Here is a 24,451-nt window from a genome sequence, read left to right on the forward strand (position 1 = left end):
CCCATTTGGACATTCAGAGACTCTGTAGTGAACGTGAAAACTCCATCACGTGGTTGCAAATGCTTGTTTTTAGGTCCTGTTAACAGCATAAAAAGTATATTTTTCTTAATTTTTCTGTTTTGATACAGTAAACTTTGAATTTACTCTGAACTGCTACATGATCAGTAAATTAAATATAGGAAAATACCTGATTTTCACTGAAAAATGCAGAGGATAATATTTTAATAAATGGTGATAAATCACTTAGGAAATGTTAACCGTAGAGAAAAATTAATTTCAAAGCTGCCACATAAATAGGTATAAATAGGTCTCTAAGGGTTAAACAGATTTTTTATGGTATTTAGTTTTCTTGTTGTGGTGTATTATCTATTTTGCTGCTTCTCCAAACATCTACTGTACATAATAGTGTAACTATGGAGAAATGCGTCATACAAATCTCATAAGTAACCCTTTAAATTACACAACCACAGATTTTTCCCCTTTTTTCTGATATTATCTATGAAAATATTTAACTGGAAGCTTCACTGGGGGGTAACACTTGTAATTCATTTCCTGTGAAGAGCTCAACATAGTTTCATGTAGTGATAAAGACAATGTCCAAGGGGCAGTTGAGCTGTACATAAATCACTGTGGCACGAGGGCCAACCTAATTATAAGAGCCAAGGGCGTCGGGCCTGAGATGGAGGAAGACCAGCAGTGCAGAGTGAATACAGAATTGGTACAAAAAGGGGATTTTTTTTTTTTTTTTTTTTTTTTTTTTTTGTCCTATGGCGGATGCTTGATATGTATGGTTATTATTATTCTAATGAAATTGAGGTTTTGAGTGACAGAGCTGACAATTTTCAAGAGGAATTCACATATTTGAGCTAAAGAAAACCTTGTTGAGTGTCATGACTTGTCCAGATGAGTGTGTGGTGATTTACAGACTGAGACACTGTGATTTACAGCATGATGGTTGATGATAACACTGCTGCATGTGTGCATCTTCACTCTGTCATACATGTGCCAATGTCTCATGTCTTCCTGTCTACGTTATCCACCGAACCTCTCTTTCCACCCTGTCCTTTTCACTCACTGGATTTTGTGGTGTTTGTTGTGCTATCACTAATTTATTTATTTATTTATTTAATTTTATTTTTAATAATTCCTCTCCTCATGCTGCTCCTCCTCTTTGCAGTTGAGGAGGACCATCAATCGGCACTGTCGCCTAAAAAAAAGCAACGCAATGGTGGCATGAGAAACTCTCCAAACTCCTCCCCGAAGATCATGAGGTAGGACATGTTCTGTGTTAAAAGCTACTGCGAGAACATTTTTGCCAAGTATGTACTCCCAACATTCACATTATTACACTGATTTACTGTATATTTAATGCGAAGGAGTGAAGTAACATAGCAAAAATAGTGAAGAAGACTAGAGTGATTTGTAAACAACATGAGTTCTTTAAGGAAAAAAAAAAAGTGTTAAACCTCCAGGACGAACTGTGTATGTTGTGTTTTGGGAGAAACATGGTTATATTTTTGCTTGACAAACAGCTTACTTCCAGTTTTATATGATGAGTAGCATCATCGTTTGCTCAGAAGTCTTTGACACAAGTTCATCTAAAGTTTGTCATGGTTGTTGATTAGCTTAGCCTTTTGTTATTAGCCGTATGCTAGTTGGTCGGCTTAATATTATTTATATATTTTATCACATTAAAAGCATATATTATGCTATTGTCACCTTATTTTGGTTAGCATATAACTTTAATTACTTGTTTGATTTAATATGACAATTTTTCCCCAAACTATTTAGCATTAAACAAGTCTAATGAAACAAAGCCCTGTTAGCTACAAAGCTAGTAGCATGCTAACATCGGAAAGCTAATGTAGAGCTAAATGGGTTAGCTAACTGTCTGTAGGTGCTAACCAATGTACCTCAGCTCCAAAATGAAACAGTTTTTGTATGTAAAAGTTGTAATACTGCTGAATTTCAGGAGTCACTCATTTACTTGTAGTGTCCAAGAAGTGATTTGTGGTCCATTTTAAGTTATTGTTCGGCTAATGAGATCTCAGGTCAAATAGAAGCTTCTGGAACTTTCCTTATTTTTGCATTTCTACATTTTTTAATTTTATTTCATTATTCATTTCCACTAACAAGATGGTAAAATGGGCATTACTTGCTGTTTACCATTATACTGAGTCAGTGAGCTAATGTTTAGCATTAATTCACCCATGATCCTTTGCACTCCTGCAGTGCTGCCTGTTTTTTCCAAATATGGTCACTTCATGCTCCAAAAACCAACAGAAACTAATAGGTGACAATACGATATCTATAGTCTGTGTTGCCAATACCATATATAATGCTAGTCTATGAATAAAAGAACTCAAGAATAAAAATAGTGAAAACTTTACCAAGTGTAAGTCACTAATAAGTTAATTTTTTTGAAATTTATAAATTAACCCTTTCATTCATGAATTATGAGAACCTTAATCAAGATTTTTTTCCTGAGTGTTTTTATTCCTCATTAGACATTATTTTATAACGCTATTTTTCATGGAGTTGCAAAAAATGTCCACTAAGGTGGACACCAAAGAAGCAAAGAAACATGTATTTACTAATATACTATATGAAAACTATGAAATAACAACATTTTATTGCTGCTAATTTGATGTTTTCTCACATTTTAACATACTCTAATACTAGTCATTGCTCACTTCATGGAGATAATATGCAGAAAAAAATATTTTTGTTGTTAATTACAGTCTAATAACAGTAACAAGCAATTGATTTTCACTCAAACATGTTAATCAGGTTTATCAAGGACAGCAAAGTTACAGTATTGTTATCAATTGCAGTGTATGGGATGGTGCATAAACGTCCAATGTGTTGGCAGATATGAAACTAAAACAAAATCCATGAATATACAAGAGAACAGTTGTAGAATAGCTGTCCACTGCAGTGACCACTATGCATGAAGGGTTAATTGTGTAATTCTACATTTCTATAAAATCTGACTATATCCTTTATATGTTGTATATATTTCTTTCATCTGTAGTATAGAGTTGGCTTTTTGTATATTGTAGTATTTTGTTTTTTTTTATTATATATTATCAATATATTTCAGTAGCCTATATATCCTGTAACAGTGACAATAACAATGTATTCCATTTATTCTATTCTATAAACCAAAATAAGTGTAATAACACTATCATGTACATTGAAAACATCAGTTAAACAAGACTTTCATCATTTGCATGTAGGCAGATAATTTCTGATGAATTGTATACCAGTGCCGTTTGACGTGGTTCAGTCCAGCATTCTTTATTAGGCCTTGTGTGAGGATTTAATGAGGTGATCCAAAGATATGATGCACTCAATATGGGGTCATCGCTGCAGGTTAGTCATGTACAAGGTGATAAACATGATAAATAGAGGCTGGAATGGCATTCACCTCGTCAGACATTGAGGTGAATATTGTTACTGCTCATAAGTCTTGAGTATGAGTCAAGTGTCGAGTCAATGTTAGTACAACTGAAGTACAAATTGAGTGTCTATCTCTGTATTTTACAAAAACAACACACTCGGGGAACCCAGATAACGTCATTCACTGTCTTTGGGATGTCTGCTTTTAAATATGGATGTATCAGGTGTAAATAACGTCAGATGCTTTGATTCTAAAGTGTCTTGCCTGTTGATTTGTTCTTGCCATTGGGTTTGTTGTAATCTGCATCATAATCAGTGTTATGCAAGTTACTTCCAAGCAGTAATCCAGTACAGATTACTTGTTACTGTTATTTAAAAGTAATTCCTTACCTCACAATATTACTGTCTCAGAATTAGAATGCGTTACATGACTCCTGTATTACTTTTGAGTTTTGAGAACCCCCCCACAATACAAGAGATAGGAGAGCCTTTGGACGCATAAATTTGGGACCTGAAGTACATGTGGACGGATAGCTCAGTAAGTAACGCTACAGTCTACGATGTTCAAATCCCAGCAGGAACGTTTGCATTTTTTTTCAACATTTTACATGTTCAAACAGGAGGCGCGCGGCACCGAGGACACTGGTAGATAAATCCGCAATAGATAAAGAATACTAACTAGTCATAGAAACGTTAGCTTACATTTTCATTGCTGATCACAGGGATCATGCTAACTAGCTTCTGTAAAGCAGGCTTAGGGTTAGTAATGAGCATACGTCCATGTGGTCTTCACCCACTGACTGAACATCAACAGGAAATAGAACTTTCCTGAAACATTTTTGGTTCCTTAAGGTCTCACGGTCTTGCTGGTTTTTTTTTTAGTTTTTTATCATTTGAGCAATTAAATTATGGGCGAAAAGTTTGTTGTAACACAAGCACTATTGAACATATATCAAGTAAAATATTACTGAAAATTTGATTAGTAATGCCTTACATTACTGTGTTACAGCAAAAAGTAATCGGTTACTATAATGCATTTCTTTAGTAACGCACTACTCCCAACACTGATCATATGCATACTGTATAAGGAAAAGGCATTATCGTCGCTACTGTTTTTGTAGTGAAATAGCGTGTCAGGCTTGTAGAGGGGCCGAACGCCACGAGGCTTCAAATGACACCCACAAACTGGAGCTCCTAAACAGGCCTGGCACTAATGACAGCAGCAGCCAGTCAGAGAGCCTCTAAAGGATGGATGGCCTAAGGCTATTCATCTATTGTCGGATCCCTCTGAGCTCTTTGCAGCACGTAAGGCCACAGATGATATGTATCATCACAATCAAAGAGAGATTCAGATGCTACCTTGCTTTTATCTTGTCCCGTAAAATTATATCAGCACTTATTGAGTTTGACTGGAGATAACGCTGCTATTCAACGTGAGGTCATTAGAGAGAGGGAAACAGTGATCGTCATTAAGTGCTATGTTATAACTAAGGAAGCGCAGCAGCCGAAACGTATATAAAGTGCGGTTTTTATTTAATTGAATTGAAGCTGACAGCTGTCTTTACGTTCCAGCTGCTTTTCATTTAAGAGTGAATTCCGGTAAAGCTTGTGTTGTTTGGTTTTTAAGGCAAAGCACAAAGGCGGCAATACAGATAAGCAATAAAACGCAGAACAATAAGTAAAAGGCAGGTTTCTTCTGGCACGGTGCACGCATCTCTCTCTGATCTTTTGTTCATTTAGGTGGGCGTCTTTGATTCGGTTCAAAGAAGTGTCAAAGTTGAATCGCTTTAGGTGATTTCCTCACTCACGGTTAACAAAAAAAGGCTTTTCTGCTGCTATAGCCGTCAGCAAGATATCACCCCGCCAAAGCCATCCATCTATTTGCCATGCAAATACACACTACGGTACAGGTGGAGGTGTGTTCAGCCTACACGCTGCCGTAGCCTTAGGGATACTCCACTGCAACAAGCGGAGGAAAAAAAACATCTGGGTGTATACTATATCAAATGTGTTTTTACAGAAGCTGCGGCCTCAAGGCCTTTGTAAATAAGTAATGATCAACAGATTGGCTGTGGGTTTTGAAGAACAAGCCTTTGTCAGTTTGCATGATGGGGAGGGTTGGGTTTTTTTTCGAAGACTTTTCCTGCTCTGTGTAGACGAGCAGCGCAGCCTTAATGTAAGCTAGCGCAGTTGTGCTAAATGGAAAATCTACATAATGTGCATGTCTGGGTGCTTTATGTCTCCGTCAGCTGCCATTACGCCGCTCTAGAAGACACCTGGCCTTGTGTTCGGGGGTGGCCATGACGCGTGCAGTCGCAGCACATGTCATCTCACGACTTAAGGAGTAAATGATGCCGCTGATCGCTTTGAGTGTTTCACTGAAAGGAAATGACACTCAGACATAGAGTAAAGCAGCTTCTAAAAGACAGATTCTGAAAAAGTGGTAAACTAAACTAAACTGGAAGCAGAAAACAGGTATGAAAGGGCCATGTATAGTAGAGTTAAAAACAACAAATTACAATAATCTACACCAAACTTATATTTTTCGGTAGGTAATTACTTACATCTTCCAGAAAATGTCTTTTGAAATGAGAAAAAATTTGTGAAAAAAAAAAAAAATTGAGGAATTTCATGAGTGTGAATGTTTGGAAAGTGACAAAGTTTTCTACTGTCATTCTGGGCTCAGTTTATAAACTCTCATAAAAATACTAAATTTATTCCAAATACATTGATATTTGACTATTATATTATTAGTAAATGCATATATCCATACAACATACATTTGACTAAAATGTTAATATTATTTGTATGTTGTAAATATTGTAAAAAAAAAAAAAAAAAAAAAAAAAAGTATATGACATTGATAATTGAGATAAAAAATGTTGAATTTGATATTTACTTTTGTTGTCCATCCGTGACGCTGCCATTTGTCAAAACTCTTGCTGTTTAGGTATGATAAAATATTTTTTTCCTCTAACCAAATATTAGGTTATAAAATAGAGGGTTTAAGGTATACACTGAGTACATTTTAGGATGAAAATGTCATAGGAACTTCACTTTCAAGAACTTTGTAATTCTTGCAAAAAATACATGTTTTTTGTCCATGCAGTAGTTTTGATATTTTTCATGTCAAAAATATTTCAAACTAAATTTTGCCCTTTGAGTATGTTTAAGATGGCATTTAGACCTTTCCAATTATGTGTAGTTGGCCTATTTGTCTTAAACTTGTCTGGTTGAAAAGTTACAAATCACAAAGTAGTGGACTGTCCATCTGTGACACCCTTGACCTCGCCCAGTAATGTGGATTAGAGAACTTAATTATGAGGTTTCCCCTTAAGTAATGTTAACTTGGCAGGTAAAAGTGGGCCAGATCTGACTTTTTGCCCATATATGACCCAGATTTGATTTTATATGAGGGTCTGAACTTCACCAATGTGAGTTTTTCAAATTTGACCCAGACCACTTTGATATGTGGTCCTAAACTGGATGCATATCTGATGTTTTGCAACGTGTGTTCAGTCTTTTTTGACTTTCATATCATTGGAATGCAATGGACATCACACGTTTTCAAAGTATAATGTGAGAAACCATGCAAAAAAAAATTGTATTTCAGCAAAAAAATCTGAATTGAGCATTAAGACCTGCAGTGTGAACGTAGCCTTATTGCATATTTCCAACAGTTTGGTCACATGAGGCTTAAATCGTTGATGAGCTGAGAGGTTTATGATTCTGATAGATCAAACCATTTCCTTATACCCATTTCTAGTTATAATATACAGGACTGCAAATGATTGTTTCATCATCATTCAGTCGATCGATAATTTCTTCAATTAAATATCGGAAAATGCTGAAAATGCAGCTTTTCCCTCTGGCGTTTTATATCTACTTTAGCAATTTAGCAAGTTATCAGTTTATTTGCAGATATTATAAATGTGTCAAATTCTCACATTTGAGAAGTGAGTAAGAGAATATGATGGAGTTGTCCGTTATTTCATTTAGAGCCAAATCAAAGCAAAATTCTATCAAGAGTAGTTGTACTAGTGGTAAATGACAAATTAAAGGAAAAATCAACATACAGTTTATTTTTGCTAAACTCACTTTTATTAGTCTTTCGGATATTTATTTGTGTATTTGGACCCGAATAGTTCATAAAGTTTGAATTTGAACCCTCCAGGTGCTGCAAAGCTATCTTTATATTCATTTTGGCAAAAATCAAGTGGATTTCTACAACCTGTTTCAGTTCCTGCTTAATTTGTTCCTTCACGTTACTAGTTACATGACGACATTTGCACATATAAGGTCAAGACTTTTGAGGAACTTTTCTCTGAGTATGACGTAATTGGTAGTCAGCAGCAGTGGTTGTAGTAAAAACTGAAAATGTGTCCAAACTTTGAGCCGATTACCTAAAATGTTCAGTTGTTGGTTGTATTAACGGACACAAGTGCCTGAATGGAACAGAGCAGTACGGTCAATAACCTGGAGGGGGTGGGGCATGAAGTGGCTCATTTGCATTTAAAGGGCCAGCGCTCAAAACGACCTTTCTGGTGTCATTACTCAGAAATAGGGTTGAAGATGGACCTGTGGAGTTGAATTAATGGAGAATGCAAACCCAAACATAGCATTTACAGTTAATGTAGACCACAGGGAAATGTTTGAAAATGCATAATTCCATTTAAAAAAAGCAAAGTATCACTCCTTTAAGTTGGTGGTCCACCCTGTGTTTCCTGAACTGCTTCAGTGACATGAACTCAGCACTGTCCAATAAGTCATTCCCCCGTGCATTGTCTGCCACTTTGGCCTAAATCCATCTGTAGGTGTTCCACAGGGTTGAGATGTGGTGACATGATTTACATCAGTTTCACACTCGTCAAACCATTTAGCGAACACTTGTTTTCTATGGACGAGGAATTGTCATCCAGGAGCCGACCTCTCCCAGGTTATTTCCTTTAATTTATCACCCGTCTCATAGTCTGCCTTGGTTCATTTTATAAGTATGTTCCGTTTTTTGTCAGGAATCTGCGTCCTGGTTCCAAATGTATCAACAAACCAACACGACTTAGTAATGACGACCTCACTGAAATTAACACCATTTCCACTGGCTCCTTGATGGGTCATAAGACACGTCTAATTGTGGGATGTCACAACGCGTTTGGTCACGTCGGGCAGCGCCGTGACACACACGTCATGTCTGCTGCTGAGGCGCTGAGGCAATCAGCCGAGCGGGGCAGTGACAGGCCGTCATGGCTGACAGTGAGCGATAGCTATCCTGGCAGAGCTCTGCCTCAGCCGTCATCTCCACAAGGACAAAGTGAAGTGACAGCTGCTCCACTGAGCGAGCGCTCAAACATTCGACTTCTGATGAAATATTTAGCCGAGGTGTAAAACCACTAAATGCTTCCACTCTGATTAGGAACCGTAGATCAGACTCAAAGAGAAGTCAGACGAGGGTTATGAAGGTGACTGTTATGTAACCGGGATGCAGATTATCCATTTTTATTGATACATCTGCAGATTATATTATTAATCCATCAAAATTAGTTGTATGTGTCTTTATTTATGGGTGACAGTGCACATTAATGAACACATTTATACATTCTTATTCAGTATAAACATGTAAATATGCCGGAGTTAGCATCAGTGCTAATTTTCATCCGCAGTCCCCACTTAATGAATAACAGAGATCCATGCAATACAAAGCAGTACAGTGTAATAAGTGCAGTACAGAATAAGACAGTGCAATACATTACAAATCAGTACAGTTCAATACACTACAATATAGTAAGTGTCAAGGACTAAAATAAACATTACTATTTAAAGGACAATACAGTACAATACATTACGTTACAGTACAAAATGACATCTGTGCATACGTGTCAAAGATTAAAATAAACATTCAACTGTCTCTTTGAAGTGCTAGTGCTGACATGTTTGGTTGTTTCATAGCCATGCTTTAATCTGGCTTTTGAAAGCAGCAAGTTAATTAATTTATTCCATCATTCACATAGATCACAGGTGTCAAACATACGGCCTGTGGGCCAAAACCGGCCCACCAAAGGGTCTAATCGGGCCCCTGGGATGAATCTGTCAACATCTTTAATTTTTGCATTTCACAATCACTGAAGTCTAAATCATGTTGGTTCAGGTTCCACATACAGACCAATATGATCTCAAGTGGATCAGACCGGTAAAATAATAACATAATAACCTATAAATGATGACAACTCTAAATGTTTGTCTTTGTTTTAGAGTGAAAAAAGTAAAATTACATGAAAATGTTCACATTTACAAACTATAATTTCATAAAAAACATGAATAACCTGAAATGTCTTAAAAGAGGTAAGTGTAATTTTGACAATATTCTACTTATTACTAAATGTTTTGTGTATTTGTAGATCCACTGTGATCTGTACATTGTAATGCACATGAGTAAATAATGAACTGAGGCATAATGTTAAAATTTTACTCATTTTGTTTCAGGCATTTCAGGTTGTTCAGGTCAGATTTTTAAGGAAACTTTATAGATGTAAAGATTTTCATCGTGTAACTTTACTTTTTTCATTGTTATTATTTTACTGGTCCAGCAGTTAGTGATTATATTCATTATTGACTAATAGTTTTAAGTAATTTCTATTTACATGATTAACTTATAAGTCCTTTTATCAGTAAAATGTTAGTTGGACATATTAAAATAGATTAAATAACAATCATAACAATGTTTTGGAGTCATTTTGGATCAAATATTCAAATTCTATTCAATAAATCAGCAGTTTCAGTTTGCGATGGAGATGGCGCTAAAGGAATTGCCCCGTTTACTGATTAAAATAATTCACTGTTGTTTCCTATTAACCATCATTTATTAAGCAAACATTCAAACATCCATTTTTCTCAGGTGTTTTATAGCTTTGAGCGACTGTTTGTTTTGTTTTTACAGATTTTATGGGTCACATGAATGATCCCTTTATCATAAAATGAAGCCACCTGTTAATATATCAATAAAATGGATATTAATTCCTGTATTAGACAGAAAAATACAGTTATATTACATTTAGAAGCGTTATACAATGGTGCGTAACATACATCAGTGTAGATCTGAGGATATCTCATTTATTTCAGTGTGCATTGATGTATATATAAATTTTTTATGTTCATACACAGCTGTTTTTTTAGTAATAGTAGTATTTGTTTGTGGGGTTTTTTAGTACCTCCAGCCTCCATAATAATTAATAATTAATCCTTATGTCAGACCTACACTTAAATGTTATTAACTGTGAAATTACTAGTATTATTAATGTATAACAAGGACAAGTTAAAGTGTCACCAAATGTAGCGGCTGAAGTGACATTTCCTCAACCTGCCACGTTTCCCATGTATTTATAATCTGTGGTTCTTTACATATTCTGACCTCTCAGTGTCCCTTTAAATCAGACATGTGTTGACAGATTGAAGTCTGAGAGGTAAAAAGCAGCAGAAAAGACATTACCTTCTCCATCTCCTCTGAAAGGGCGCTCAGGTCTTGCCTTGGGGTATCTAAGCCCAAAGGCGGGTTTTTCTGCGGCATTCATTCGCAGCCTGAGGGATGACCGGTCGAGCCCATACTGTCATGCATACTTAACACGTTACTTCAGGTAGCATTCTTCCAGAGCACTGCCGCGGATTAAAGACACACCGCACTTATGGAGAGATGGCGTCAAATGTTTAAAAGGTTTTGGACAAGGACAGAAGGCTGATGTCTGAGTCTCAGACGTCTGCAAATGTGACAAAGACGGGTCAGTTTAGTGGGAGTGTGGACGGTGGTTGGCATCGTCACTGGTTTTATAGACTATGACATTTATAGGTGAAGTGAGTGTCAACCTACAACAGATGCATATTGTGATTGACTATAAAAAGAGCAAGAATATATTACTACACAGCTGTTCTTATTCAGGGTTCCCATGGGATCTTAAAAAGTCTTGAATTTACAAATTCGTATTTAATACCTTAAAAAAACCTTTAAAATGTATTAGATTTGATCTGGTAGGTCTTAAGTCATATTGCCATAAACCTGTTCGCTGTATTATGTTTAAGTGTGTCTGGGAAGTGTCCAAACTAGAAAGAAAGTAACATTAATCAACTCAGTTCCAACCTTTCTAACCTAATAATTTACTGTAAATTGAAATTAGGAACCAATTACGGCTAACTTTGCAGCCCCAGGTGAGAAATGATCACAGAATATTCAGTTCTGTTTACAGTATGTATGTAATATTCAGTCTCTGCTGTTTTAAATAAACATATTTTCCTAAATTCTAGGAGTCATAAATTTTTGCCAGTATGGCCGTGAAATAGGCTTTGAAATGGGCAATAAATTCTGTTCTAATTTCGTGTTTCCATTCGTGGTACCAGCTTGACTCAACTTGACTCAGCCTTTTTGCATTTCCATTATATTAAAGAACCTGGAATCTGGTACCTGGTACTACTTTTCTAGTACTTGCTCGTCCAAGGTTCCAAAACGGGTGAAGAGATACTAAAATGTGACATGTAACAGGCACAACAAACCCCGCCCCTCACACGTATTGTAGCTTATTTCGGCATCGATCCAGCTGATGTCATCATGTCTGTGAATGTGCTGATGTCAGCATATCATTTGCTTTATATATGTGCCAAGCAAGGTTATAATAGTTTTGGATTTTTCATTATAGTTTTTTTGTTTTTTTTTCACTGATTCAGTTTTAATTTGTTTTTAGAGCAGGTTTGCTTGTTTTTATTAGTTTTCATTACTTTCTAAATGCTTAGTTTCAGTTTAGTTTTAGTTTCTATCTTTTCTCTTCTTCTCTGTCGTATTCAAATAAATCCCAGACAGGACTCTGCTGCTTTCTCGCAACTTTAGTCTCCATGTTTCCAGGTAGAGTGAGGACGAGAAAATGCCTAAACGACAAGTGACGAGAAGTGGCGGACCGTTAAATATCATATGGTGCCAGCAGATAAAATTGCTTGAGGGAAATAAATTGATTTTATATCAATCCAACACTGACAAAGATGAAAACGAAGGGAATTTTATCCAGAATTTTTATACGTCTTAGTTAGTTTTGTAAACGCACAATATATTTTCAGTTAGTTATCTTTTTTTTTCCTTTAATCATAGTTTTTATTTATTTCAGTTAACGAAAATGTTTTTACAATTCTGGTTTTCGTCATTTCGTTAGTTTTCGTTAACAATAATAACCTTGGTGCCAAGTTTGAAGTAAATTGATAAATTGAAACAAAATTGATGTTTTTATAGATGTGAAATTTTGCCCATTATAAGTAAATGGGAGAAGAATTTTTTTTTATAATATTCATGAAAAAAAATTGAACTTTGGCCTTCTTTTCCCACAATAATAATCCAATAATAATCACATCTATTCTGGGTCACTGGTAATCTATAAACCCAATTTAGTGTGAATTCAACTTATTGTTTTGCTGCTAAAATGTTAACAAACAAACAAACCGAACCAAAACAACACCCCTTTCCTCCCCTTCGGGGGTGGGGGGGGTGGTAAAAATGTCCATTTGGAGAACTCTTCCATGTCAGAGGTGATTGTCTTGCCTGTGAAGAATATTTGACCAAAACAGTGTGTCCAGACCCGGATCTCATGTCAGGAGTCGACCTCTGCGGTCAGTGTTGAGGAGGATTAACCTCAGCGCCGGGCTCAGCCAAAGTGGTTTCTGACATCGTTCAAACATTAATGGTGTTCGCTTTGGAAAGCAAATAAGATTGGGCAAATTGCTGAAATATTTACAGTGTGGTCTGTTAAAGCTTTTACCACGCAGCCCACCGTGTCACAGGCTGTATGCAGTAAGGGGGCGTAATTGCATCTCCGTGCTCATGCCAGTCAAGGCAGTGTGTCGCCGCCGTCTCCTTCCGCCTGACTGCGGCCGCTGAAGTCACTCTGCCTGATGACATGGCAGTTTAGTTGGCATTTCTGCAGATGGTCTGTGACAGCAGCGAGCAAAGAGGAGGACGGCAAGAAGGGGACTTTTGGAGTATAAGTGGTTTGTTTGTAGAGCTTAAACCCTCCAGATTCACCACTGATGAAGATGATTTATGGACATAGTGATTTTAGTAAATGTAGACGGTATAGAGTTAGTGGATTTAATTAAAAATATAAAACAGGATGGGACACAAATAAGGACGCTACATGTTTGTTTGGAATGTTGAGTATAGCTGCTCGGAAAGCTATGACTAAAAAATGGGTTAAATGTCAATGCCCCAACCCTGGAAGACTGGCATCAAATTGTTTACTCGGTTTTCGTGATGGAGTGAATCACATTTTACAACAGACTTCAAAATGATAGATATGATAAAATATGGGAGAAATGGAGGACATATACCTTATTAAGACGGCTGGACTTTGCGTAAATCTTTTTTATTTTTAATTTATATATTCTCTTTTCTTTAGGAAACTGTATTTCCCTGTTTATTGTTATTGTAACTTACGTACACCCCTCTTTAACCCTTTCATGCATGAATTATGAGAACATTAATCAAGATTTTTTTTCTTTATTCCTCTTTGAGCATTAAAAAAACAAAGCGATTTAATTTTTTTTTTTTTTAATGAAGCTGTTTTTCATGGAGTTGCAAAAATGTCCACCAATTAAACACCATGTGTTTAATTTTTGACGGAAAGAAACATGTATTTACTGATATACTGTGTGAAAACTATGAAATAAAAACATTAAATGCTGCTAACTTGATGTTTTCTCACATTTTAACATACACTACAAAAAAAAAAAAGTTCTGGATATTTTAAATTTTTGGGCTGTTTTTTTCAGTTGGGATTCTTGCACAATGTTTTTTACGTTTTTGTGTGTGAATTGAATTGAAACATTCTTTTTAATGACCAGACATAGTTTTATTTACAAATGGCAAAAATGACAAAAAAAAAAGAAAAAGAAATATCCTTAACTTTTTGTTTGTAGTGTACTCTAATACTAGTCATTACTCACTTCATGGACATAATATGCCAAAAAAAAAAACCTTTTGTTGTTAATTACAGTCTAATAACAATAACAAGGAATTGATTTACACTTGAACATGTTAGATCAGGTTTATCAAGAACAGCAAAGTTACAGTAATGTTAGCAATTGCAGTGTATGGGATGGTGCATAAGCGTCCAATGTGTTGGCTGATTTGAAACTAAAACAACAAAATCCATGAATATACAAGAGAACAGCAGTAGAATAGATGTCCACTGTAGTGACCATTATGCATGAAAGGGTTAAATGTTCATTATTTGACTTTTTTGTTTATCGGAAGTCTTGACCTTATATGTGCAAATGTCGTGACGTAACTAGTTATAAAACGTAACAAATTAAGCAGGAATTAAAACCGGTGGTAGAAATCCACTCGATTTTTGCTGTAATGAATATAAAGATGGCTTTGCAGCACCTGGAGGGTTCAAATTCAAACTTTATGAACCATTAGGGTCCAAATAAATGTACCAAAGACTAATAAAAGTGGGTTTAGCAAAACATGACCCCTTTAAAGGCCAGGTATTGAAAGTTAAGTTCTTCCTGAAAACAAAGGTGCAAAATACTTGGCAAGAAAAGACATTTTCTGACACTTTTATTGCAAAGAAAACATGAAAACACTTCGGCGGCCTCTTCTAATGGCAGTCTTAAAATACTAAGAACCAGGTTTTTTTTCTTCTTTTTTTGTTTTTTTTTCAAGACATGACCCTCTCCTCATCCCTGGGAGCGAGCAGATCGAGAGCATGGACGAGAACGTGAAGAAATACGACTCCACGGGGATGTTTCACTGGTGCCCGTCCAAAGACATCGAGAAGGTCATATTGGTGAGTTCTGCTGCCTCGTCATTTGTGCTCGACACTTTTCTGCCCGGTGACAGATGTGTCATGTCCCGACACACCATCAGAGGCTGACAGGGCACTTAAACACTCTGTAATGAGCTGTTTGACATGTCATTTGCTACGCGGGGGCCCTGTACATAGAACACGTCGCTTATTAATACATATGCCATTTTTCAATTCATACTCTCCTGCAGTCATTGAGTGTGTGATATGTTCCACTGAAGGAAGAGAAAACACTAACATTTATGTCAAATGTCTTCCTGTTTTGCCATCAGACCCGGAGCGAGGCAGCCATGACGGTTCTGAGCGGTCATGTGGTCGTTTGCATATTCGGAGACGTGAAATCGGCGCTGATTGGCCTCAGAAACTTCGTCATGCCTCTGAGAGCGAGTAACTTCCACTACCACGAGCTGAAGCACATCGTGTTCGTCGGATCCCTCGAGTATCTGAAGAGAGAGTGGGAGACGCTCCACAATTTCCCAAAAGTCTCCATTCTGCCCGTGAGCATTCATCAAATATTCAACACAGAGATGTCAGTTTTGGTGTATTTGAGTTGATATTATCCCCTGGAACCAAACAACAATGAGAAAACTGTAGATATTTATATATATATATTTTTTTTATTGTCAAACAAATCCAACACTGAATTAATCCTCTGAACAGTATCTGTGTGTATCTGAAGTATAACAAATTCCTCCATTGCTGATATTAATACATGTGGATTCATCCGCCACAGAAAATAGTCCCCCTAAAATTACAGTTTCCCCTATTTATTAGGTTAAAATCTACACTGACCAGGTGTTTTATGACATTAATGAATCTTTTATAACAAATGAAACCAGTTCTCTCCTGGTTCTATTTGCAAAATCACCGACTGTTTACATGCACTGATATTCCAGTTGTTACCTAACTCTGAAAAAGACAACTTTCCAAGTAAACTGATTTGAGCTAATAAACTGATATTCCAGAATATTATCCCCTAGAAACATATAACAATAAGCATAGTGTAGATGTTTATGTATGTTTTCTTTATTGTCAAAGAAATCCAACACTGAATTCATCCTCTGAACAATATCTGTGTGTATCTGAGTATAACAAACTCCTCCATTGCTGATATTAATACATGTGGATTAATCCGCCACAGAAAACAGTCCCCTTAAAAATCACTATTTCCTTTATTTATTGGGTTAAAATCTACACTGACCAGCTGTTTTATGGCATTAATGAACCTTTTAAAACAAATGAAAATATATATTTATGAGCTATTGTACTGATAATTTGCATATTAACAACCACATATGTACGTCTATGATCTAGAACCTGGATTTCTTTCATGTAACACAAGCAGCACTGGGTCTTTATAGGTTAAGTAAAGCTGTGAAACTCTTGTCACCTACAGAGGGCAGAAATGCATAACTGGGTCTGAAGAGGTTATAACTTTTTTACTCAAATGTAAACAGAATGCCAAAAGACTTGTGCTGTATACCCGTTAAATATACAAGGCTGATATACTGTTATATACTATAATAATATAATATACTATTTAATATTATATGGTCAAAAAGGGATGCTAGAATAGAATAGAGTACAGTAGAGTAGAATAGAATAGAACAGGAAGAGTGAATAGAATAGAATAGAATAGGGTAGAGTAGAATATAGTAGAATGAAATAGAATAGAATAGAAGAGTAGACCAGAATAGAATAGAATAGAACAGAACAGGGTAGAGTAGAATATTGTAGAATGAAATAGAGTGGAATAGAATAGGGTAGAGTGAAGTAGAGTAGAATATAGTAGAATGAAATAGAATAGAATAGAATAGAATAGAATAGGAGAGTAGACCAGAATAGAATAGAATAGAATAGAACAGAACAGAGTAGAGCAGAATATTGTAGAATGAAATAGAGTGGAATAGGATAGGGTAGAGCAAAGTAGAATAGAGTAGAATAGGGTAGAGTAGTAGAATAGAATTGAACAGAATAGAATAAAACTGGGTAGAGTAGGATAGAGTAGAATGAAAAAAAGAAAAGAATAGAATAGAATAGAATAGAATAGGAGAGTAGACTAGAATATAGTAGAATAGAGTAGAATAGAACAGGGTAGAGTAGAATATAGTAGAATGAAATAGAGTGGAATAGAATAGGGTAAAGTAGAATAGAGTAGAATGAAATGGAGAAATAGAATAGAGTACAATAGAATAGAGTAGAATAGAATAAAATAAAATAGAGTAGAATATGGTAGAATATTAGAATAGAATAGAATAGAATAGAATAAAATAAAACAGGGTAGAGTAGAATAGAGTAGAATGAAAAAAAGAATAGAATGGAATAGAATAGAGTAGAATCTCTTTATTGTCACTGTAACAGGTACAATGACATTCCCCAGTGCCATCCACTCTGTACATCATATATAAAATCGTGGAGGTGCGATAACCAATTCTCCCCTTCACCTCCTCTTAAAGGGCACACCGCTGAGCCGGGCAGATCTGAGGGCTGTCAACATCAACCTCTGCGACATGTGTGTCATCCTGTCAGCCAATCAGAACAATATTGACGACGCATCACTGCAGGACAAAGAATGCATCTTGGCGTCACTCAACATCAAATCCATGCTGTTTGACGACAGCATCGGGGTCTTGCAGGCTAATTCCCAAGGTAAGGAGCGCCCTATCATAGTTCAGTGCACCGCCTGGAAGGGACAGCGCCCTGGCACGCAGAATATCCCTCACCGGGCGCTGCCAGGCTGACCTGCTGTCACCGCGGTTGACAGTAAACCCAACTGACTATTCCTCAGGTTACTGTACCACCTGGTTTCCTCTCAAACCTAATTGGTGGCAACAAGCATAGGCATAAACACAGAGGTGTAAGCACATGGATGTGCAGCGCAGAGACAAGCAGATTCATCATGTAACAACCCAAAAATGAACACAGATATGGATGACTGTCCATCCTCATGTGGGAAGTCCTTCCTATGCTATGTGGACAAAAGTATTGGGACACGTTGAATTCAGATGTTAAAAAATCATTAAAATTTGAACTTTGACCTACCTTTCCCAAAATGTAAAAACATATATTCTGGGTCACTGATGGTCTGTAAACCCAATTCGGTATGAACTGAACCAATAGTTTTGCTGCTCAAGAGTAAACAAACAAATAAACAGCCAAAACCGAACCAAAAAGGGTGGCTGTGGCTCAGTTGAGGCAAGGTAAATTTATTTGTATAGCACAATTCATACACAGGGCAATTCACAGTGCTTTACAAAAATGGAAAAGAGACAGGTTCAAAACATACATTTACAATTAAAACATAAAACATAAATAATAATCAATTAAAATAAGGTTAAAAGAGGAGTGCAGACAGAACCCTTTCAGTTGTTCTGTGCACAGTTGAACAGAGCCGTTTTCAGCCTGGACTTAAATATTGTCACAGTAGAGGCCTGTCCACGCCATCAGGAAGGCTGTTCCAGGGTTTTAACTGCATGGAACTGAAACGCAGCGTCACCGTGTTTAGTCCTGACTCTTGGCACCAGCAAAAGACCAGTCCCTGAGGTTCTCAGGGTCCAAGATAGTTCATATGGGACCATCATGTCACAGATGTACTTAGGTGCTAGACCATGGACAGACTTATACACAAGCAGAACTGTTTTAAAGTCGGGAATAGTAGAGCGGATTCAATTACTAAAGGGTCGGCGGTTTGAATCCTGGCTCCAACTGTCCACCTGTTGAAGTGTCCTTGGGCAGGACATTGAACCCTAAGTCGTTCCCAGTATGGTCTGGCAGCCGCCTACTGGTGTATGAGTGTGTGTGTGTGTGTGAATGTGAGGCTTTGTAAAGCACTGTGGGCACTATGAAGGTGTAGAAAATGTGCTCTATAAGTGCAGTCCATTTACCAAAAACAATACCCCTTTGCCTCCCCTTCCCTTCGGGGGGTGGGCTAAAAATGTCATAGTTTTACACTGCCCAGTCCAAAAAAAAGGTCACACATGCAGTATTTGACTGCACCACCTTTGGTTTTGAATACGGGAGACATTCACTGTCACATCCTGTTTGGCACATAATGTTTACATAATGTAACGCTGCTCTATCTATCTACAGGGTTTGGACAAAATAATGGAAACACCTTCACCTCAAGATGATAATGCCCCAATCCATACAGCTAGAATTGTTAAAGAATGGCATGAGGAACATTCTAATGAAGTTGAGCATCTCATATGGCCGGCACAGTCCCCAGACCTCAACATTATTGAGCATTTATGGTCAGTTTTAGAGATTCAAGTAAGACGTCAATTTCCACCGCCATCATCTCTTAAAGAGTTGGAGGGTATTCTAACTGAAGAATGGCTTAAAATTCCTTTGGAAACAATTCACAAGTTGTATGAATCAATACCTCGGAGAATTGAGGCTGTAATTGCCGCAAAAGGCGGACCTACACCATATTAAATTATATTTTGTTGATTTTTTAAGGTGTTTCCATTATTTTGTCCAACCCATCTATCTATCTATCTATCTATCTATCTATCTATCTATCTATCTATCTATCTATCTATCTATCTATCTATCTATCTATCTATCTATCTATCTATCTATCTATCTATCTATCTATCTATCTATCGTCCGTCACAATAAGGTTCATAATATTCTTTCCTTCCATAGTTGCATTAATTATTGGTGATGGAGAATCGAACCGTTGCATCAGGTCTTCATCACATCCTAAATTACAGTCTGGACTCACTCTCCCTGAACTATTCTGTCATAAGCCTGATGATCCTGATCAGTCCTGGCATTGTCCAATCTTTTTGACATTATAGACATGAGGGGCTACTTCCTGCATCTGTTACAGTTTAATAACCTGTTACAGCTGAAACATTATTAACCACTGCAGTATTTGCCTATGGAAGGATCTGAACTATTTGCTTAGTTAAATCCAGTGAATGTCTCCTGTGTTGAAAACCAAAGGTGGTGCAGTGAAATACTGCATGTACGACTTTTTTTTTTTTTTTTTGGCCAGGTAGTTAATAATGTGATAAATGTCATTAAATTGCATTGGTTAGTTTTGTTTAAATTGTTTTCTTTGCTTCCAAAATGCCACAGAGATGGTTTTTACTTAATTTCTTTCAACATTACTATTATTTTTTTGTTTGTTTTTTTTATGCATGACTATGAGTTTAAATGTTCTACCTCTAAATTTCTAAAATATTTTTCATGCTCTGACTATATATAATAATTTTCCACCACTACTAACCATTGACTTTCTTCACATCTCACTTAGGAAGAAAAATCTCCCATTGAACTTCAAGGAAATATTGATGTTTATATCTCAAATCCGCACATTATTTTGTTGTTTTGTTATGCATGACTATGATTTTAAATGTTCTACCTCTAAACTTCTAAAAAAAAATGTATATGTGCTGACTGAAAATAATAATTTTCTACCACAACTAACCATCAACTTTCTTCACATCTCACTTAGGAGGAAAAATCTCTCATTGAACTTCAAGGAAATATTGTTTATATCTCAAATCAGCACATTATTTTGTTTTTTTATGCATGACTATGATTTTAAATGTTCTACCTCTAAATTTCTAAAAAAAAAAAATCATGCTCTGACTGTAAATAATAATTTTCTACCACAACTAACCCTCTACTTTCTTCACATCTCACTTTGGAAAAAAATCTCTTATTGAACTTTAAGGAAATATTTTTACCTCAAATCAGCACAAACAGGACATCTTACAGCTGTCCCAATATTTTTGTCCATATAGTTTACAAACATCATCAAGATCTAACAGCTTATGCAAGATCTGGACTCATCTATGCGCAGATATTTGGATGGTACTGTGTTTTAGCAGTGATACACACCTGTGATAGAACTGAATTATTAAAGAAGTACTTGTTTTATTTTGCACTTTATGTAGCACTAGTTTACGTAATTAATCTCCATGTGAATAATGTATGAACAGGACACGTTCAGGTGCTTGTGGAGGCCATCAGTAATGGCCATTCAGTGGCATTGAGAGCGATGCTTTTAGAAACCTTTGACCTGAGTAAGGAAGAAAAAAAAAAAACCCTCTCTGCCAATTTCATTACTCGTCTAATACATGTATGACCTCGCGTCTGCCTTAGTCAGCAGTAAGTGATGGATGTCAAAACACGGCCTATGTATAATACATACAGCATCACTGATTTAATGTGCTTACTTGTCAGTCTGAGGAAAGCCAGGAATGTCAAGTCAATTTGGATTCAATCTTGCGTCACTTATTTTCTATTCCATGGCTTCGTACTGTACATGCTTGCTTTTTTTTTTATGTGTGTAAAAGGTTTTCCATGTCCACGCACACGCAATCTAAGGGAAACAAAATGAGCAGAATGTCACATCTATTATATATGAGCTAATATTGGACCTTGTCAAAAATATGATAACATCACACTCAGCAACTTTATGCTTAACCAGATGGTGAGAATGGATGAAATGGCCCCAGCGTCTTAGTTCTGCTGATCTGCCTGTTTGTGTCTGCAGAGGAAGTGTCGAGATTAAAAGTAGCAACAGTACTGAAAACGCAGCGTTACAGTAACAAGAACAGAAGCCTTATTGGTGAAGTATGCAAGAAGTATCGGAAATAAAGTAAAAACCTGGCTCCACTGCATATACACAGCTGCGGAAAAAATTACTAGACCACCCCTTGTTTTCTTCAATTTCTTCTTCATTTTTTATTTTTATTTTTATTTTTTTTGTAACTTATGTTTTATTAGTTTTAAAAGAACAATAACAAAAAAAAAAAAAAAAACCAACAACATAAATAAATAAGTCTGGGTAGTACAGTCTTATCAATTATTTTGCTTATATAATGTCCATTTTTTCCACTTTTTGTTCATTTGCGGTTCTTGTAGTCTCAATCTGTGTGTTAGTTTTTCCATTAGAAATATGTCCTCGATCTTAGTTATCCATTGATCCTTTGATGGTACATTCATCTTCCCCCAATTCCTTGTTATACATTTTTTTTGCAGCAATTTCTTGTTCATTTTAATGCCTGGTACAACTAAAGGTACATGTGTTTGGACAAATATAGTGATAACAACAAAAATAGCTCCTAAGAGTTTAATTTAAGAGAATAGATTTTATTGTCATTGTGCAATTGCTATACAACAAAACTAGGTAGAGCTTACCCTCCTCAGTGCCATAAAATAAAATAAAAGGATGAATAGCAATAAATAAGACATCAAACCCAATCAAACAATTATGGCATATTCGGAGAAATGTTTGTTAGAAGTCTTGACCTTATATGTGTATAGGGATGTAACGATTACCGGTATAACGATAAACCACAGTAAAATTGCAGACGGTTAGTATTATCGTTTAAATTGTAATTATCATGATAACCGTGTTTAATTACCACACTTTTAGGGGAAAAGCCCTATGTAAAGATCTGCTTTAATGTCAAATATTTGAGTATAGTTTTAATTTATTACAATTTTGATTTTATATGCCTAATATTTGGAACCAATATTCACTTTTAAAGTCTTTGAAAAGGTTCGTTAAGCATCTTTGTGTTATTAATGCAATAAATTATATACATTTTTCAAATCAGATTTTTTGTGTGTGTGTTTTTTGGCCTTTTATGTTGATATAGTAGGTTAAAGTGAAAAAAAAAAAAATAGACAGATGATATAAAGTTGTGCTAAAAAAAAAGATACCAAACATGGGTATAGTAAACATTTGTTTATATAGTATTTAAAGACAAAATCAAAAGAACTGAAAAATGGACAAAATAGGCTCAGACCACTAAGAGTTAATATTTGAATGTTTCTGCAACAGAAGGTACATTGTGCCAATTATTTTATTTATTTATTTATTTAATTTTTTAAATACAACTTGGTTAAATTATTTCAGTGTGAGCATAAGTACTTTTTGAACATTTTGAGCACAATTTCAATAATACCGCGATAATAATGATAAGCATGATAATTTTGGTCACAATAACCATGATATGAAATTTTCATTAATACATCCCTATATGTGTAGTTGATATCTATCCATTTTACATGGTTTCTTGATAATAACCAAAATCTCTTCAGTTCTTACATCAATAGCTAAGGCATTGTACTGACAAAAACAGTGCTTTTAGGCATTCCATGTTTTCTTTTCTGTCTGTGTTAGTCACATGATACACACAGGAGTTAGTACTGGATTGCGTAACCTTTGTTTTTGATGACATTTGATGGTCTAATAATTTTTTCTGCGACTGTACGATACTATCGTGTGTTTTTGTAGCCAGTAAAGCTGCGTTCAGACTGCAGGTAAATGTGTCCCAAATCTGATTTTTTTTTTTTTTTTTTTTTTAACCGTATGTGACCTGTATCAGATCTGTTAAAGACAGTTTGAACAGCGCAAATTTGATTTTTTCCAAATTCAACCCAGGCCACTTTCATATGTGGTCCTAAATGTGCAACGTAGGTATAAGTAATGTTCTAATTGTATGCATTACAAATACAACAGTATGTACTTTTTTAAGGCAGTTGCAATGCATATTAAAAACAAGAAGTTTCAACAATAACAAACATTTGTTAATGGGCAACTTTTTTGATAGTTACCGTAGCAGTTAATAAATCTAATCAAAAGCAACTGTAGCTGTCAGATAAATGTAGCATGAACACTATTAGTTTGTACATTATTACAGTTTATACAATATTAGTTTGAAGTACAATATTTGCCTGTGCTCATGCTGTTTTCAGTTACAGTTATATATGCCTAAAGATGTATTACTCTGATTTTTTATTTATTTTTTTTACATTAACCCTCATTTATGTAGTGAGACATGACTTTTTTTTAACAGTTTCATGTTGTGTGTGTGTTTAGGCTTCACTCCTCCAGGGATGGACCGATCTTCTCCTGAGAACAGTCCAGTTCATGGATTGGTCCGACAGACTTCAGTCACCACCGGAGCAAATATTCCCATCATCACAGAACTAGGTAAGTCCATTCTACTGCGTATATGCCCACTGATAGAGAGACTAGTTCTACTATTGTGTGTTTTTGTCATTTAAAGGTTTAGTTTGGATTTTTAATGCGGGGTTGAATGAGGTACTTCTCCATAGGCAGTGAATGATCTTCAGTAAATGGTGGTTCAACTGAGCTGTGGATTTATGGGGTCAAAACTGTGGATCTGTATGTCCCACTGTGGACAGACGCCATGACACGACCTGTCTGTTGGGGAACTGAAGTCCATACA

At 36.0% G+C, this 24,451-nt stretch overlaps 1 protein-coding gene across 4 annotated transcripts in view; it reads left to right on the plus strand.

Moving 5' to 3' along the window:
* The window catches only part of LOC115410373 (calcium-activated potassium channel subunit alpha-1-like), a 283,875-nt gene that overhangs the window by 232,357 nt on the left and 27,067 nt on the right, over positions 1–24,451 (plus strand). For all 4 annotated transcript variants that reach the window (XM_030122000.1, XM_030121997.1, XM_030121998.1 and 1 more), the window contains 5 exons: positions 1,178–1,271; positions 15,089–15,212; positions 15,503–15,727; positions 17,687–17,879; positions 24,079–24,192. In XM_030122000.1, the coding sequence (XP_029977860.1) occupies positions 1,178–1,271; positions 15,089–15,212; positions 15,503–15,727; positions 17,687–17,879; positions 24,079–24,192 (750 nt within the window). The remainder of the gene's footprint in view (positions 1–1,177; positions 1,272–15,088; positions 15,213–15,502; positions 15,728–17,686; positions 17,880–24,078; positions 24,193–24,451) is intronic.

Source organism: Sphaeramia orbicularis, chromosome 19 (assembly GCF_902148855.1).
Source record: "Sphaeramia orbicularis chromosome 19, fSphaOr1.1, whole genome shotgun sequence".
Classification (NCBI taxonomy): Eukaryota; Metazoa; Chordata; class Actinopteri; order Kurtiformes; family Apogonidae; genus Sphaeramia; species Sphaeramia orbicularis.